This window comes from Chiloscyllium plagiosum, chromosome 26 (assembly GCF_004010195.1).
Source record: "Chiloscyllium plagiosum isolate BGI_BamShark_2017 chromosome 26, ASM401019v2, whole genome shotgun sequence".
Lineage (NCBI taxonomy): Eukaryota > Metazoa > Chordata > Chondrichthyes > Orectolobiformes > Hemiscylliidae > Chiloscyllium > Chiloscyllium plagiosum.
The window spans coordinates 38,438,594-38,458,618 of NC_057735.1; the positions used below are offsets into that span (position 1 = coordinate 38,438,594).

General features: G+C 37.7%; 1 protein-coding gene across 7 annotated transcripts in view; it reads right to left on the reverse strand.

The window, feature by feature from the left end:
* Positions 1-7,766: 7,766 nt before the first annotated feature.
* LOC122563265 (ankyrin repeat and SAM domain-containing protein 1A-like) overlaps positions 7,767-20,025 on the reverse strand; it is a 355,050-nt gene continuing 342,791 nt past the window's right edge. For 4 of the 7 annotated variants that reach the window (XM_043716918.1, XM_043716919.1, XM_043716915.1 and 1 more), the window contains one exon: positions 11,425-16,169. In XM_043716918.1, the coding sequence (XP_043572853.1) occupies positions 16,056-16,169 (114 nt within the window). In that variant the 3' untranslated portion in view covers positions 11,425-16,055. Of the gene's footprint in view, positions 9,321-11,424; positions 16,170-20,025 lie in introns of those variants that run through there. The other 3 variants (XM_043716916.1, XM_043716914.1, XR_006315548.1) reach the window with 2 other exon arrangements.

Genomic DNA, 20,025 nt, shown 5'->3' on the forward strand with positions numbered 1-20,025 from the left:
CTGTAGCTGGATGAGGAGTGGTCTTGGAATCAAATAGGAACTGGGAGAGTTTGGTATTGTGTGAAGCTGCAGGCTGTTCCTTTAAACCTGTTATTTCTACCAGACCATTGGATGATGGATGGTATGAAGCTGACCTTATATGACAAATGTCATTCGACTTCAGGAAATGTTCAAATCCCCCACTAGTAAACAATGACCCATTTCTGCTACCAATACTTCTGGGAATCTGTGTATTGCAAAAGCTCGAACAGCTTTTTAAAAATCATCATCCCAGTGTTTGATGAGTGAACTCTATGTACGCCCAACTTCTGACTGGTATCCACAACAAGAAATTGAACCCATGAAAGGACCCGCACAATCGATGTGTAACAGTCAACAGTTTATCCAGTGACTCCCATGAATGTGGGGAAGCTGCTGGTGGTAATGTTTGTCCTTGTTGGCAGTGGGTACTGCCTCGACAACATGACCATGTCTGCATCCAATCGTGGCCACTAGACATAACATCTCACTGACATCTTCATTTTGGAAACCCCTGGCTGACCCAAGGGAGATCAGCCAAGATCTGGTGGTGACCTTTGGTTAGGACAATCACTCTTGCTCCCCATAATAATATGCCATCCTCTACTGTGGTCCTCCGGGCTCAAAACGGTTACAATTCTGGTTACGGTGGCTCTTTGCTTTGCCCCATCACCACCAGCTATTTCAATTTTTCCAGGACCACATCTTTGTGTGTCCAGAGTGTGATATTGTCAGCTGTGACTGGAAGTGTGTCCAGAAAATTTAAAACCATTACAGACTCTTCCAGTGGCAGGACCAGCAGTGGTCTATCTGCTGGTGGGGGGGTGGGGGCCTCAATGCATCTGCATTTGCTACTTAGCCTTCCTGATGCCCCAACTTGTTATTATATGCACTTAGTACTAGAGCCCACCATGGAATTTGGCTTGAAGTTATGGGTGGCACGGCCTTGTCCTTTCAGTAGACCTAGCAGGGGTTTGTAATCTGTTACTTTTACAAATTTACGCCGGGATTGGTGGAACTTCCTGACTCCAAATAAGACCACCAACCTTCCTTCGCTATCTGGATGTATTTATGCTCTGCATTATCCAAATTCCTGGATGGATATGCGATTGGGTGTTCCTCTCCACTGAGCCCACCTATGAACTAATACTACCCTGATGTCATACAGAGAGGCATTGCGTGTCAATACCAAATTAGATCTGGTTAGATTAGATGCCAAACAGCATGGAAACAGGCCCTTCGGCCCAACAAGTCCACACCAACCCTCCGAAGTGTAACCCACCCAGTCCCATTTCCCACCGACTCATGCACGTAACACTATGGGCAATTTAGCATGGCCAATTCACCTAACCTGCACACCTTTGAACTGTGGGAGGAAACCGGAGCACCCAGAGGGAACCCACGCAGACACAGGGAGAATGTGCAAACTTCACACAGACAGTTCACCTGAGGGTGGAATCGAACCTGGGACCCTGGAGCTGTGAAGCAGCAGCACTAACCACTGAGCCACCATGCTGCCCTATCTTGCTTTAGATGCTGCCTGACCTGCTGCGCTTCTCCAGCAACACATTTTCATCTCTGATCTCCAGCATCTGCAGACCTCATTTTCTCATCACAATGTGCCAACACTTTAGAGGATGACAGCTGTTTCTTCGCTTCCCTGAAAGCTATGGCTCAGCTACGCGACTATTTTCAAGGCTGACCTTTGTTTTAAAAAGGGTTGATGCAAAGCTGCCAGGATGAAGGCCAGGTTATGTATGAACTTTGTCATAATTCACCAGCCCAAGAAAAGACTCAAGCTCCAGTACAGACGTAGGAGTCAGGACCCCTTTGATTGCTCTCACTTTATGCTCCAACACGTGTAATCTGGTCTTGTTGACTCTGTAGTTCAAGTAGATTACTTGGGGGATTGCCATCTGGGATATCATCAGCCTATGTAATTTTCAGTGGATCACAGAGAACATTTTACAAGGACTACCTCATGGCACCATTTGTCTAAATGACATACTGGTGCTGGAAGAGCACAGCAGTTCAGGCAGCATCCAAGGAGCTTCGAAATCGATGTTTTGGGAAGGGCTTTTGCCCAAAACATCGATTTCGAAGCTCCTTGGATGCTGCCTGAACTGCTGTACTCTTCTGTTATTAGTATGTCATTTAGACAAATGGTGCCATGAGGTAGTCCTTGTAAAATGTTCTCTGTGATCCACTGAAAATTACATAGGCTGATGATATCCCAGATGGCAATCTCGTATAGTAGTACAAACCCTCATGGTATTAATTGTAGCATACTTCTGTGAATCCTAATCTGTCCGCATTTGCAATATGCATGGCTCATATCCAGCTTTACAAAGAACATCCCCTGTCAGCTTTGCATAAAAATCCTCTGTGCAAGGGATTAGGTATTTATCCAGCTACAAAAAGCAGTGTACTGTTTGTTTAAAATCCCTACAAAGCAAACCGACCCATTGTGCTTCACAATCAGTACGACCAGTGCTGCCCATTCTGCAAACTGGACTGGATTGATGCTTTCTTTGCTTTCCAGCATTCTGATTTCTGCCCCTACGTTTGCCTGTATGTCAACTGGCACTAGGAGAAAGTGAGGACTGCAGATGCTGGAGATCAGAGTCAAGAGCTTGGTGCTGGAAAAGCACAGCAGGGCGTAAGCCCTTCATCAGGAATGGCGCTAGGCAGGCGTGTGGAATTGCTTCCTGCTCAACATGCAGGGTGGCCTTGGTTCCTTGGATAGCTCCTAGACCTTCCTGAAAAACGTCTGGGTATTTAACTAAGATTTCACTCGGGCAGCCATTTTCTAATTGAGAAATGTTGAGTGAATCTAGGTGAAACTTTCTCAACCAATTCCGCCCCATCAAGCTTGGACCTGAATCTTTTACTACCATCAGTGGGAACTGAACCAGCTGCTTTCCATGAGAGACTGGAACTGGAGTTGTGCCCTTAATCTGCAGAAGTTCCCCAGTTCAGTCAAGGTCAAGGTCAAACATAATGGTTGGAGTCCAGAGTGAATTTTGTTAAAGCCTGGTTCTGCAGTCACTTAAACTAAACTACTGCACCAATGTCAACCTCCATTAGAACCAGGTGACCATTTAACCAGATGCCCATTTTGATTGGTTCTGATTTGGATGTTGCCAAGAAATTGAACTGTTCCAAACCAGTTGCAAGTGGAGTTTCAAGGGTGTGCAGTCTCCTGGATAGTGGCCGAAAAGTTCTCTTTCTCCACTTAGGTCTAGTGGGACTCTTTTGCTGTCTTACATCAGCTCACTGGCAGCAACTACAATGGCTTGCCAGCCCAGATCCTGAAGAAAATTGTAACCCTTTGACCATGGATTAGTTTTGTTTTGGGGGTTTGCTATGGGCTAACCTATAGTCCCTCTGTTTAGGATATACCCTGAGTGAAGCTATGTAATTGTCTTCACCCCACTAGTGTTCCCCACCTCAGTTGGACTAGTGAAGGTGTGCACTTCCATTGGAATACCCTGCAACTCATATACTTGCTGCATTTTCCAATGATAAAGCCAGTTGCAGTGCCTGTTTGAAGTCCAGTTGGGCTTCAGCTAGTATGCCCTTTTGCAACGTTACATCATTAATCCCACATACCAAACCGTCTCATTAACTATTAAACAAAAGTCAGATGCCTCTGTCAGTCGTCTTAATTAGTCAAAAATCCCGATAATGATTCCCCTGGTTCTCAAACTGCCAAGTAAAACCGATAGGGTCAGAATATTCCTTAACTAAATCTGTCAAATCTTAAAAGGTTTTAGTACCTAGTGCTTCAGAGAAAGTTAGGCTCCTAAATACTAAAAAAGTGCGGGTCCACAGCGGTCAAGAAAATTACTTGTTGCTTTTCATCAATGTCATTAGCCCAGAAAAAATATTTTCTTTCCACACACTGGGCCCAGTCTTCGATGGCAGGAGCGAATGAGTCCAGTTTCCTAAATAAAGGCGTGCTGACAGAAATGCTTACCCTAACTCAAAGATGACTGTTCTGAGCAAATTTCTTCAGGAGTGTACTTTTCTCTCATTGCCACTGAAACAATTCCAGTATCCCATCGTCAAGTCACCCTTTGCTTACATGCGGAGAGTCCTTGACACTGATCCAGCTCCCTCAGAGCCAGTTCTCAGATCGAACAGCAGGCAGGGCTCCCTGATTGGGGCTGTTAACCTGATCCAATCAGGGAACACATTCTGAGGGCCACCTGGCTGACCTTGTTACAATCACTACACTCACTAAATGGAATGGACCAAATGAAAGCATAGATGAAACGAATTAATTGACATCTTTCTCTTGGAGATATGCACACCTTGCTCATGAACCTTTTTTTATGCTGGATTGTAAGTGGATTTGGATTTGGCCAAAACCTGACACGTTGGAACCAAGGAAAGAAAGAAAGTGCCTCCTTTCAATAAGGCCATTTGAAAAAGCAAGAACATGAAGCATTACATGATGAGACTGGTAAGCACACAAAACTGATTTGTTACATTTGAGGTAATAAACACGAAGGAAATGCACAGAGAAAATGCAAAGAATAGGTTTCAGACATATACACGTACTTGATAAATTGTCATTATGACCTGAAGAGCAAGATAACATCCCACAAAGATACTAATCTTTAGAGAAAATGACTTGCAAACAGTGGTACCTGTGTGTGGAGGTAAAGATTAAATTTTTTAAAATTTAGTTGAGAATTAAAGGCTCGGGGTGGGATGTGGTTTGAGGGAGAGAGAAAGAAATACCCACAAGATAGGTTCAGGTGAAGGGACAACTGGAGAATCTTCTCGGTCAACGCATCATCTCTTGCTGAATATGTCCATACTGTAACCAGAGACGAGTCAAAGTCCACAGAGGATCATAGGATAGTTTCAATATAGAACCAGTAACAGGGGGTGAAATCCAATAACTAGATATCAGGAGAAAGGAAAGCACAAAGAATGGGAGATAATTGGGGAAATAAAGTCATTTCAGAAAGTGCCCAAAATTGGAGAAGGGACCTGCAAATGGATTAGTCATCACCCATGGTCACAAATGATTATACAATATAAAATATGGATGAACTCCAGTTAAATTATATTTTGCTCAGAAAGAGGGGGTTAATTGTGCTGATATGATCCTTGAAATGGAGCTACGGGGTCTGTAGCTTCAACCCGGATCCAGACTCACTTAGATGGAGAGGTGTTGCATCATAACTAATGCTAAGATAATGAAACATGGGGGAGAAAGTTCCTCCATTTGGAAATTTATCTAACCTACTGAGACATCTGTGATGGGAAGTATTTTTTTGCTACCTACATCAAGACAAAACATCATAGAAGACAGAATACGTATCTCCATGCTGAACAATGCTCAGTTTGGTTATCCAAATTCCTCATTATTGCTAAACATTTTATCAAACCTAGATAGGACCAGCACTTTGGAAAATGTCTGGTTAAAGTGGTCCAGCAGAATAAAGAAATAAAAAAGAAATTCAAAAGCTAGCAGAACACAACTGATGTGACCTAGTATATAGTCAGTCAAGCCTCTTGGTTGAGAATGTTGGCTGTTTAGCAGTCACCCAAAATTTGATTTAAACATTTCAAATAGCTCTAATACGCTATGTGATCTAAAATCAAGAAAAAAGGAGCCAAATTTGTACGTTATAAACAAATTATGTTATTTAAGAATTAGTTGCAAGAAGTCAATAGGATATTTCCTTCTCAATGAGGTACTGTAGGAAATTGGAGTCTCCTTAAAACTGAATTTTTCTAGTACTTCCTGCGCAGCAGGAGATCTAATATAATGGTTGCTACAGGAACTAGCTTTCCAGGTTTATGGTAAGTAGAAACAAAAGGTATAAGGATCACCTGGATCATATAAGTCACGATTTTCCAATGAGTGAGTGAACAAACTACATAGCACCATGTGCACTCGATTATCAATCTGGTGCTTAGGGAAATAGAAGTTTTGTTCTTAGAGAGAATGACAATCCTCAGATGGAGGCTTGCAAGGGGACAATGGCCAACCTGACACTTTGGGAAGCTGTCCCATGCTCATTGGCTTAAAAGATTCAAATGGGTAATTGACATAGCACCACTATCTCTCTTTTCACATGAGGAGATCCACTATCAATTCTTTAGTGCACTACAAATGTAAGTCATTGTAAAAGTATTGCACTCTGCAACACTTGATTTTTCAATATGTGTTTGGGATTATGTAATAGAGTTAGATTATTTTCACAGTTTTTCCAAAACTAATGCTGAAAAAGGCTACTAATAGACTTCAAATAGTTTTGATCCTTGCATCCATAAATTATTTCAGACTGATACACTAGAACACAACTTCACCTTTGCTAAACTTTCAACATTTTTGGTAACAGTGATGACCAAATCTGCGTTTGTTGCATTCTGGTCTGAAAATTGGGGTTACTAATCATTGAGATATTTAGTTCTTTCTTATATGGAAAAATGCAAACCAACCTGACTTAATCTTGAAATTGTGGCTTCTGAAATGGGACAAAGTAATTCTAAACTTCATTACAAATGACTACAGTGCTGGAAAGAAAAATCTATTAATTTTGATCTAAATTAAACACTTATTCAAACATTTTCTCAGGTTTGTTTATTCACTGATTTCCAATTGTACAAATAATGGTAAAAAGAAGTAACAAAAACAGACTGGAAGCCCAAGTATATTTACAAACTTGTATTGTTATGAGGTCAGTCTAGTTTTTGCACAACAATCCTAGTGTTTGGTACCATGATATGTCCAGTTTCAACACTTGATCATGACTCTACAACTTTATACACAGAGAAATATGTCTTTCAAGTACTTCAATACAGAACTGGTAAAGTAATAAACACCCATCAGTACATATTAGATCCAACGCTAACCATCAGAAATGTCGAAAATTTGGAACAAGATATACACCAATAAGCCCTGCTTAGTGTCTACACAGCATTCACAGCCCCAACCCAGAGTAAAATATCTTCTTTTTAAATTTAATTTTACAACAGTAAAATAATACTCAGATTGTAAATTAGGTGAAGCAGCTAAACCCCCTGCCCATTAGTGCACTTTTAATGAGATTATTAGTCAAAACAGAATCAAGCTGTCATGAAGAACTTTAAAAAAACCCTACAAAATAGTTTAGCAGTTTGTCAATCTTTAAATCCCTCAAGTTATTTAAGCAGCCAAGTTAGATTAAAAATACTGCTGCTTATTTATTTGTACATCTTTTGAATACTCAGAAAAACCACTTCACTGAGCCACTCTTTTGTATCAAATGCCATCTTATGGCATGATATCTTGCTAAGTGTGAATTAGCAATTAAATTTGTTTGCTGAATGAAATATAACTGTCCAACAATTTTGCTGTTACATAAAATGGCAGCAATCAAATTTCTCAAAGTATCCCAAAATAAGTTGACATATCCTAGTAGTAAATTACATGAACATTGTGTGCTGATTACAGCGCAGAGCTGCCACTTATTCAAGCTCATTTACTTGCTTGGATGCAAAAGTTGTGGGGGCTTGATAGGGATATATCTTGCATACTGCATGATGGAACATTTCACCACTGAGGCAGCTGGTTGCTAACTGTCTCCTTTACAAAATCAATTTTGCTAGAGAAAGTGAGGACTGCAGAGGCTGGAGATCAGAGTTGAAGAGTGTGCTGCTGAATAACAAAGCTGGTCAGGGAGCATCTGAGAGGAGAATCGACATTTCGAGCATAAGCCCTTCATCAGAAATCCTGATGAAGGGCTTATGCTCGAAATGTTGATTCTCCTGTTCCTCAGATGCTGTCTGACTGGCTGTGCTTTTCCAAAATCAATTTTGTATCAGGAAATCATAGAACTATAGGGATCACGGTCACAAAACATGCTGTCCACCATATGATTTTGTTCTTTTGGCTGTAGAAGGTTGCATAGTGGCAACTAAGGAGTTTTATAAAGTTGACACAAGTATTAAAGCAGAGATTGGTTTTAACCATTTGGAATTCATTTTAGTTCAACTCAAATACTCAAGTCAAAGGAGTGGCTCAGGGAAGCGGAATGAAAATTCCATGAATGCTTAAATTTACATTTGTACACAATGGCCACAAATATGGGGGTGAGTCAGTTTTATAATATTTTAAATCTCACAATGAAATTATAAATAGATAGAATTTCATCCCTTTTGTGCCATTCCACAATTCCAACAGAAAAACGGCATTGTTTAATTCCCCTCATTTACTTTATTAAAATGCCTTGTTCTTCCTGTTACTGCTATCCTGTGAAAACAAAACAGTATTCTGACATTTTCATATTCATAATCTTAACCCCAAAGTACCGTTCAGAATCTTATGTTCAACAGAACATCTTAAAACTACTTGAACTTTAACTCCAAAACTCACATGAAAACATGTTTTCTTCACATTTGTAAATTGATCTTGCATAGGCTGATAAGGACACCATCCTACTGTGGAACAGAAGCACTGCTTTAAATCCTTTCCAGTCATTCATAGCTTAACTAAGTATCTTCTGGTGTCATTTGGCTTCACTTGAATGTAGGTTCATAGTTTAAAATACAATGCTACTTGAAGCAAAAAGCACTGTGCTTCCAGACACTTAAGATTCTGATCCCACAGCTTCTTCCATGCGAAAAAAGTAGCAAAAATGCTGGCACATTACAGTAATTTGAACACAGAAAAAATAGTTGAGATGTTAGCAGATTAAAATGATTGATAACCACATTTCCAAAGGAGGTTAACACTGCAGCTTAGACAAACTTACACTAAAACCATACTACAGCAGCCATTGTGGAATCCAATAATCCAATGATCATAATTACTATTGTTTTGCTGAAGGGTTGAAGGAAAAATGCACAGGTGAAAAACCTATGATTTAATGAAAATACGTTCCAACATAAACATGCTTTTTGTCACAGTTTATGTACTAAAGCTTTGGGGACAGTGCACATCATTGGTTCCTGCTGCATAAGATGAAGTGCTATCGGCCAGATTAAAGATGATTGCTCCACTTCATCATCCTCACAAAGGGTAAATTAGTGAAGTTTGTAATGATTCTTCTTTGATTAAGTAACTACGTTTCTTGATCATTTCTAAGCACTTGTTGAGGAAGAAGTCCCAGAAATGCTTTTATGATGTTGTGCTTCTACAAGGAAAGTGGAAACCACTGCTACACAAGCGAACTTCAGTTCCATGTTCCCACCGGTATGGGATGCTGTTTTTCGGATGGTTTTAACACTCCCTCATGTTGATCTGGGGCACCCATTGTCACATTTCCAGTAAACATACATTCACCCCAGAGTTTCAGCTACATAGAGTCAAAATAAAGAGATAAAATGGAGATGATGTTAAACTTAAAATGTACACAAAAAAAAGTTGTTGAAGATTTAAGATAATCAATACAATACACTGGTTTCCATAGAAGCAAGGTGAGAAAATGACCCTTTTTAGGCTTGAATGCTTTTGCTGCATTTTTAAACAACTCAGAGTATATATGAAAAGGTTTTAAGCCAACGTGTAATATCAATTATAAAGAGGAATTAGAAGAATAAATGGAAGCCAAGAAACATGAGCAGAAATAAATCTAATTCATGTAACAACTAGGCAGATTATTCCACTACCTCAACTGCAAAAATGGGATAACTACACAAAGAGGGGGACTCAACTAAACGAAGAGGGGAAAATAAAAGTGGAACACACAGACAATTAACATTTTCATGAAACAGGAGAAATTAAACAGTTCCAAATTTCAAATATACCATGATTAAAATGCAGCACATTCCTATACAGTTAAAAATTTACAATACAGTCTTCAACTATTAATAATTATAAGTTAGTTGTATGTTAAAATATACATTTAAACAGAACACATCCATGGTCTACATGATGACGTGCAGCTGCAAATAGGATTCAAATAAGATTTTTGTTGCCAATAGGTATAGACAAGAACAGGTTTCTTGAATAAGTCAGAAGTAAATAAATTGTGTTATTTCAGAGTCCAGGTATTGCTGCTTTACAGCATCACACAGAGGCTGTTACTAAATATATTTGAGCAAGAGTTCAATTATGTTTTGGATGCCAGCTTTAGTTCAATGAAATTTAGCTTCAGCTTCCCTTACTAAACAAATGCTTCCAGCTGTGCATGAATCAGTAAAAACTATATATAGAAATATACTAACAAAACATATATCGTTATTAGAATGACATTATAGTCAAGCATATGTGCGCAAGCTTTGCAAGAAATGTTTGTAGATAATTTAAGAAAAATAACATGACAAATTAACTCAAAATATGAACTTAAGTTACAAAAGTGAGAGAGATATGGACTCTATAGCTATGTAATATACATACTTATACAAACACACAATTCCAAATGCTTATTCTCAAGTGTATTCTCAAAGTAGGTAGGTAGCTTCCCTTCAAATTTAAACATGGCTGCCAATTTAAACTCCCTCTAAGTGACATTGCAACCCAAGAATTGGTGACACTGTATCACGAAGAAATCTCATCTCAAAGGGCAAAGGACAATTATCTCTCATCATCTTTCTAATTTCACTTCTGGTTGGAGTCAAAATGTTACCTTACATCTAATTACTGCCTATTATTGGTCATAAGTTAGTATTTAGTCATGCTTCATCAGTGAAAAACTAAATTTTAGTTTTTGGATACTTTTTTTAACAAAGTAATAAAGATCACAAGTTCAGTTCATTCTATTTTCAGTAACACACTAATACAAAGAAAATCAAACTGAAAAACAAACTGTGGGTTTATTAAATATTAACCTTTCAGCTATGGTAAATGTATTTGAAGAATGGACACGTGCAATGGTCATGTATTTGCACCTGCTCACACAACTGCTACACTCTGTACGGAGAGAAGGAGATGAGCCAAAGAAAGGGCAGCAAGTGGAAAAGTCTTCACTTCACATTTCTGACCAGATGACAATTCCAGGGATACCAAGTTGCATCAGCTCCATGACAGCCCACAAAGCAATTTAAGTGAGAATTTAAAAAAAAAAAAAAGATCTGGCAGCATCTGTGGAGGAAAAGCAGGAAGTTAGCGTTTCGGGTCGAGTGACTCTTCTTCAGATGTCCTTTCTCTCTGCAGATGCTGCCAGACCTGCTGGGCTTTTCCAGAAATTTCTGTTTTTGTTTTTAGTTTCTAGTTTCTGTAAGTCTTTGGAATATTTTTCATAAACTATTACGTTAGCAGAATAGCTTTACACATGTTATCTGCTTGCAAGAGCAGAAGTTGCTGGAAAAACTCAGCAGGTCTGCCAGTATCTGCAAAGAGAAAGGACAGTCTGAAGAAGAGTCACTCACTAACTTCCTGCTTTCTCTCCACAGAGAAAGTGGAGAAAAGGCAGGAAGTTAGCGTTTTGGGTCGAGTGATTCTTTTTCAGATGTCCTTTCTCTCTGCAGATGCTGCCAGACCTGCTGGGCTTTTCCAGAAATTTCTGTTTTTATTTCTATTCCTAGCATCTCCAGGTCTTTGGAATTTTTTCATAAAGTATCTATTATTTTCCAATATGATTTATAATAAATAAATATACTTCCCCACAGTTTTACCTTTATGTACAGGAATGGTATCTTTCTTTTAATCCGAAATGAAAAACTTTTAAAAAACATTTCAGAGGAACTAAAGATGTACTTGTACACTCGTATACATCTTTAGTTCGCATAGTATAACCAATTATTTTAAAGCAAAAAATTACCTGAAAATGTAGCAATGTTTTTATAAAGTCTCCCCATTACTTCAGGCAGTTGCAAACTTAATGAATATACAGTAGTAAGGACAGTTATAAATGTTCTTACAATGTTTTAATGTAATTATTTTTGAAGGTAATTTTTTTAAACCTTGAATTCTCTTTGATGAATTTAAATTAGCTATTAGCCTCATTCACTATTCCTGCTACTGGATCTGTATATATAAAATATCTCATTAGGCAAGACACTATTTGATACCAAATCCATTTTCACACAGGATGCTGGAACTAGCCTCTCATTCCTTAAGGAAAATAAAAAACAAATAATAGTTCAACATTGCGCATCTGGTAACTAGTATGAATTTGAAATTAGCTTTTCAGTAGATTTTGCACTCTTCATCTTTCCTTTCCAACTATGTATCTGATGACTTTTAATTACAGAAATCTACTCACTACTTGCTCAAGTCCAACAAGAACTTCAGTCTACCTATTCTGAATGATCTTTACTAGTTATGTACTAAATCCTATAGCTTAAGTTTCTCTTGTGCCTATTACTACCTGTTCTACTCCAACATTAGATGTTAAGTCACAGTGATGTAACAAATCAGTTTAAGCTTAAAACAACCTAATCAAATCATGGAGGGATTGATTATAAGGTGATGCACGTGATTACTCTTGAAAATACAAGTTTGGAGCAGCAGTGGACCACTCAGTTCCTCTTCTGTTTTTACATGGATAAGTAACTGAATACAATTACCTTCAGAAACAAAAACAGAAATTGCTGGAAAAGCTCAACAGGTCTGGCATCACCTGTGGTCAGAAATCAGAACTGACATTTCAGGTCAAGTGACCCTTTCTCAGAACTCTTATTTTTCTCCATAGATACTGCTAGACCTGCTGAAAATTTCCAGCAATTTCTATTTCTGTTGCTGCTTTACATCATCCACAGTTTTTTTCAGTTTTTACAACTATCTTTGTAAACCTAACTCCAACTAATTAATTTTCTGGTAACATTATAATATACAAATTGGTTATTTAGTATGGATATTATTGAATTCAAACATTTGATAAATCCTGATCTGTACAATACTTGGAGATATCCTTCAATAGAAAAGCACTGTTCGATTATTAAACAAATTGTATTTGATGCCCTTGCTGAGGTAATTCAAGGTTAAATTTCTGACACACCATAATCCAGTCAGAATTCAATATTCAATTTTCAGGGATCCAATACAAGTTTGAATGAATCGTAGATGCCAAAACATTGATGTAGCAAAATATCTACAGGTATAACATTTATATCTCCACTCAAACAAAAGAACATCTCAAAAGTATTTTACAAAGCAGACAGGTGAGCAATGAGCACAGATTGGTTGAAGTCAGAACCAAATGTACAGTGACGGAACTAAGTAGCTTCTGATGCAGGGAGATTTGGAAATCTAGAGATCAGAATCAAGGTGAATGAAAAATTATTTTCTGATAGACTGGAATTAGCCATAATCTAGAATCAAGGAAAATAAACCAGTGGTTTTAAAATATGGCTGGAGAAAATCACTCAAAGGATGCAACAAGACTAAATTAAATTCAAAGTAGAAAGAGGACCGAGAAATTAATCTGGATTGTAAGCATCCTGACATGATAGATTCATGGAATATTTTGCTAGAAAGGCTAGGGACCTTACAGTTATGGATTTATTTACTTTAAGGATGGGATTTGGATGTATGGAAATATGTCAGTGAAGACAATAATTACCAAATTAACAAATCAGAGGATGATGATGCAACAGATCATGCTGGCCAACCCCAGTTTGGATACCAGATTCAGCCTGAACAGATAGCTGGGTTCAGTATGAAAGCTATAGCTGGCAAAATCCAATATGAATTGCTAATATTTTGCTGATGGTGAGATGACTTTGGTTATGCAGATATTATTAGGTCACCAGTCAGAAAGGACAGCTGTAGACTTTGAATTAACCATGACAGCAGAATAATGTTATCAAAAAAGTTGTACATTTATATTGCTGTGTTACTGATCGTAAGAGAGTCTGAGGCAAACCCATTCACCGCACATTTTGGACATAGGAACAGAAATCATTTAAGTCACCTGCAAAGGAGTCATAATGTTATGAAAGAAAGGATAGGGAAAAATGGAGCAGCCAGCATTCTTGACAGCTGCAGAGATCAATGAGAGGCAGTGAACCACAAGTTAAAAAGGGTGTTGCTGGCACCTGACTAGGTTGCTCTTAGTGCTAAAGGCAGGTTAGAAATCGTTCAATCGTTTGCTTTGCCTCTGCTGCAAATGATTCCAACATATTTTGTAAATGCAACATTACCAAATATGTTATTTCTGGGTACAAAACAGATCACATTGGAAATTTTTCCATTCAATAGCCATCCATCATTAAGATAACTTGAATGCATAGCCATATCTAATAGCATCCAGTAGGTGATTTTCCTGTACACTCTTAATATTTATGCAAAAGCTTGTGGACACTATATTTATAGAAAGGTACTATTGTAATAAGATAATTACATTAAGCTTATTGCAAACTGCAACTGTTATTAAGCTGTTATCATAACAACCTAAAAGTTACTGAATCTCTTAAAAATCAACTCGCCATTAGAAATTCATAGCTGGTGCAAAGAATATTTTCAAAATGCTGTTACAATGGTCAGCATTTCTCAAATCCTGAAATGCAATATCATTTTATCTTTCGATTTACCTAACATTTCATTAGATAAAGAAAAATAAGACAGTGAAGATGGTGCAAATCGAGCAAAAACTGGAATTGCTGGAAGCACTAAAATCGTCATAATCACTATTGAGAACATAAATTAATATTTTAGATGCAGACATTCCTTCAGCACAAAAATGTTGTTATCTATTTCCTGCATAGATCTTGACTGATTTGTTATTAGTTTGAAGGTTTTGGAATCTCTGCAGGCAAGAAATATTGCTGTTAAGAGCCTCATTTACAGACCATGAAAGAACACAGTTCATTTGATAAGTAAAGCCCTCTAAGCACAATAAAAAGTGGAAAGGCAAGAATACAATTGAAAAGTTTGACGTTATAAAATATCACGTGCAATAATTCTGAGAAAAGGTAAACAAAGTATGGTAAAGAAAAATCAATAATTCCACACACTGATGGATAGCATGCAATTGCATAGGTCCACAGTGTACGTAAATAGTGAACAGAAACTCTACTAAAATAACCAATGCAGATGATCCTAATGGTACAGATGTTTTAAAGTTTTTTTGTATTTCATAAAATCTGAATGATTCAACAACCTAAATTTAGCACATAAATAATAAGGTAGAAACTTAGCCCAAAAAAATCCATAATTTGAATAAAATAACTCTGAATTAAAAAGAGTATTCAGTAGACGTCAAAAATGCAACTGTTACAAACAGACTAGAGTTAAATAGTTAATCTCAATGTAATCTCTGAAATGGCAATATATTTGATCATTCTGGACTGAAAAAGTAGAGAAATTCTCTAATTCAATTACTTAAAAATGCTAAATGGCACATGTCTAAACATACGTGTCAAAGTAACCTTCCTAAAAACATCAATTCTTTTAGACGTGCTGCATTCTGAAGTAAAAATTAATTTTAAAAATTGTGTGGCCAATCTGGTTGCAGTCATTTGGCCTTTCTTGGTCAATAAAACAAACTAGAGAAATCTTGATTCTTTTTGTGTGGTAGAAACTCTTAAAAAATTACAACACAAATGAAATTTCCTTTATATTAATTTAAGCCAATTTGGCTAAACCATAACTCCATCCTTCTTTAATTAGTTTGGAATTAACCAAACAGCAAGATAGCTCAGATGAGGCACGAGTTAAGAAATTGCTTAAATCAGTGTTTAAGAAACAAAGTAAAAAGAAAATGCAATGTGTTAAAAAAGCACAATAGATCCATCAGTAGAAACATCCAATCATTAGTATCTACTGAGATCTGTGGTTCTGGAAGGAGATGCAACAAGTCCAAGTAATAATGCATGCAACATTTACATATGCCTTTTAGTAGCATTTGGGTGGATTAATTAACAGTGCAATAGCTCACAGTGTTGGGAAGTTAGACTATTTCAAAGTTCAGGCATGAAATAAGATTTCCAAGTAAATTTCAGAGCTTCTTTTTTTAAGTAGCTGAAGATCCCCAGGATGTCTGAAGGCAGCTATTGTTGAATAATACAGTACGGCACAGGAAACACAAGTACAAGTTTCCTTCTGGGTAAGAGAGTGAAAGCAGCTTTTGAGTACCGCATTAGGAAGCGGAGAGGTGGAACAGATTCATAGTGCAAAGGCACGGAGTAGAAGTCGGAGCAGAAGGTGGTCAGAATATGGTGGTTTCATACTTTGTACTGATTGTCCTCTTGGAATCCTGCTTAGAGTCTGCTATCCATGCCACACTGCCATGTGATTGAGCATCTTGCTCAATAGAGTCAATCTAGAAAGGTAAGACAAGACAAAAGTGTGAGAAAATGAAAATATACTGGAATGCAGAATGTTTCTGTGATGTGCAAATAACAAGCAATCCAAATCTAATGAGACATGCTAACAACGTATACGGTTTTAAATGAGGGCTTCTTCAAACTACAGATTTGGGGACTGACTTTCTGTAGGTGTTGTCCCATTTGCCAGTTGAGACTTTCACAGATGACCAATAGGAAAGCAGCACTGAATGCGAATAAAATATATATAATGAACAACGTCCCTTCAGTACATTACTATATGGAGTAGATATACATGAAAAGCTTAGAAACACATAGTTGAAGACTAAAGTGTTTCAAGACTATTGTGTGCAACACTTGAGGCAATTGCTACAGACTTGCTTATCTGTTGGAATGCAATGATTACAACTCCATATGGGACTTCTCCCCAAAAATGAGAACTGAGTTCTGTAGATATAGTTTTCCTTGATCAAAATGAACTACAATACTGAAAAATATATTGTAGAATATGGTTCTGAGAAGGAACTACAAACACCACAATACTTTAGTGCAGCGTACTTGTTCTGGTTCCCCTTTGGAACTGTTGTCCGAACAGAGCAGGTGGTATTTACAAACAAGGAACAGGATTAGACCACTCGGCTCCTTGATCTTGCTCCATCATTCAATAAGATCATGGCTGATCATCGAGCTCAATAACCCTACTGCCACCTTCCCCCCATTATCACTTGGAACCTTCAGCCTCAAGAGTTATACCTGTCTCCTCCTTAAAAATACAAGCTTTGGCCTCAATCACTTTCTGTGGTAATAAATTCCACAGGCTCAATGCTTTCTACGTGAAGAAATTTCTCTTCATCTCAGTCCTAAAATGTTTACCCCTTAACCTTAAACTATAGCCCTGGTTTGAACTCTCCAACCTTCGGGAATATCCTTCCTACATCTAAGCTGTCTGAGCCCGAAAGATTTCCCCATTTCTTCTAAATTCCAGTGAAGACAATCCTAATAAACTCACCTTCTCCTCATACACCAGTCCTGCAATCCCAGGAATGTAGTTGGTAAACCTTCACTGCATGCCCTCTGTACCAAGAACATCCTTCCTCTCGTAAGGAGACCCAAATGGCACAATATTCTAGGTGTGGCCTCACCAATGCTCTGTACAACTGCAATAACATATTCTTGTTCCTCTATTCCGATTTTCTATCTATGAAGAATAATATACAATAATTTGCCTTCTTTACTGCCTCCTGCATGCCTACTTTTAGCAATGGGTGCATGAGGATACCAAGGTGTCATTGAACATTCCCCTCAATTTATAGCCAAATAATAATCTGCCCTCCTGTTTTTGCCACTTAAGTGGATAATAATTCATTTATCCACTGTGTTGTACTGCATCTGCCATGCATTTGCCCACTCACTTATCCTATCCAAATCAGATTGCAACATCACTGCATCCTCCTCACAGCTCACCCTTCTACCCAGCTTTGCGTCACCTGCAAATTTTGAGATATTGTAGATAGCTCCCTTAACTAAATTATGAATATACATTGTGAATAGCTGGGGTTCTACTACTGATCCCTGTGGTATCCCACTATTCACTGTCTGCCATTCAGAAAATTACTCATTTATTCCTACACTGTTTTCTGTCTGCTAAACAATTTTTTATCCATCTCAATCATTGCCCCCAATTCCACGTGCTTTAATTTTATACAGTAATCACTCTGTGTGACTATGTTGAAAACCTTCTGAAATCCAAATAAACTACATCCACTGGTTACCCCAATCAACTCTACTAGTTCTATTCTTTCACCAAGAACGTATCCAATTCTATGATAAAAATATTCAAGAATTTTATTTACATCAACTTTATAGGAAAAGGTTCACGATTCTGAGGACTTTGTTTTTGCCTTATTTATGTTTTAATTGGATGATTCCTGATTTTTAAAGAGTGATTCCCTAGTTCTTGATTCTAATCTCTCAAGATGCTCAGGATCTTGTACGTTTCAAGCAAGTCACAGACTTCAGCAATAACCTCTTTATTCCAGGTGCTCATCTATTAAACCTTCTCTGAACTGCTTTCAATGTATTTATATTCTCTTAAATAAGGTGACTAGGTTGATATCTGGAGTGAATAGGTTGTCTTATGAGGATAGTTTGGACAAGTTGGGCTGGCTTCCACCTACGTTTAGAAGAATGAGGGGTAATTTGATTGAAGTGCACAAGAATCGGAATTATCTTGACCATGTAGTTATGGAAAGGGTGTTTTCTTCATGGGTTAATCCAGAACCAGGGTATATTTTTAAAATTAGGAGTCACCTTTTAGAGAAGAGGAGAATATTTTTCTCTTAATGGTTTGTGTGACTTTGGGCTGGCTTCCACTTACGTTTAGAAGGATGAGGAGTGATTTGATTGAAGTGCATAAGATTTAAGCTTTAGATTATGGACAGGCAGTGGCAGAGTGGTAGTATCACAGGACTGGCAAATCAAGAACTCTGAGCTAATATCTTCAGACATCAGTTCAAATCCTAGCAAGGCAGATGGTTAAGTCTGAATTCAATAACATCTGGCATTAAAAAAGCTAGTCTAATGGTGACCATATAATCATTGCCCTTTATTGTAAAACCCACCTGGTTCAGTAATATCCTTTAGGGAAGAAAATCTATCATCCTTACCTGGTCTGACCTACATGAGATTCCATTTCCACAGAAATGTGTTTGACTCTGAACTGCTGTCTGATATGTCCAAGGGACTCAATCAGTTCAGTGGCAAATAGAGATGGACAACAAATACCAGCCTTGTCAGTGATGCCCATGTAAGAATAATTCCATGCAAAGATAAAAAAATGTTATGGAAAAGACCAAGGAATGAGACAGCATATCATTTCCAAATTAGAAGATTAATTTTAATATGATGAGATAGATAAAATAGACACGGTAAAATAGAACCAGAGACTTATAGGAAAAGAATAGTCAAACAATAAATGATCTTTAAGAAAAAAATGTTTGAGGCACAGGTTAGATATTTATAAATAAGGCAAAATGTAATGGAGCCAAATTTTGAGCCTCTTGGGTAAGGAGTGAGGGGGAAATTTTGATGAACCAAAAAACTGAGCGTTTAATAATGCATGTCAGATGAATTCTTCAAATGAGAACCAGATTAAATACAGTAAGTTGAGGGGGTTTGAAGAGGAAATTACAGCTGGCAAAAAGAAAGAGTGTATGAGAACAGAATGCCATTTTCCACAATCGATAGCGCAGATTTTTAAGGATAACCCATTTAAAGTACACTTACGCTTCAACACCTGTGAATTGACCAATAGATTAAAAGCCCTTGGACTGTGAGACAAACTTCAAACAAAAGGTTCAGCTACAGTTGTCTCCATCAATTTTACAATGTTTATTTAAAGCTTGTGAGACTCATATCTGTTGCTGGCTACAGAGGGTCATTGGTATGCAAATAGATCCCCCCTCCCCTGGGTCCACTGAATCTTTACAAGCCAAAAAATGCTCTTGGCATATGAGGGATAGATCGCAGCATTTGATTTTCTTTTGTATGGAACAAAAACTAATTTGAAATTAATGTAACAGCCATTTTTCTTTGGTTCTGATAAAGACAAGTCACAAAATCCATTTCCCATTGAACCCTCCCTTCCCAGATTAACTCAGTGACATCAGAGAGGGTTTTTGTGGTTTGGCTATTTAAGTTCCATTTAGGAAGTTTTGACAGTTGGATAGAGATATATTAACATGCCTATACAGTTATTTATCTGTTGTGTCAAATACTGGGGAATCAAACTGTGTTAATAGCAGTTATTCCATATTATTGCAGTATGGAAGTGGCTAGATATATCATAGCTCA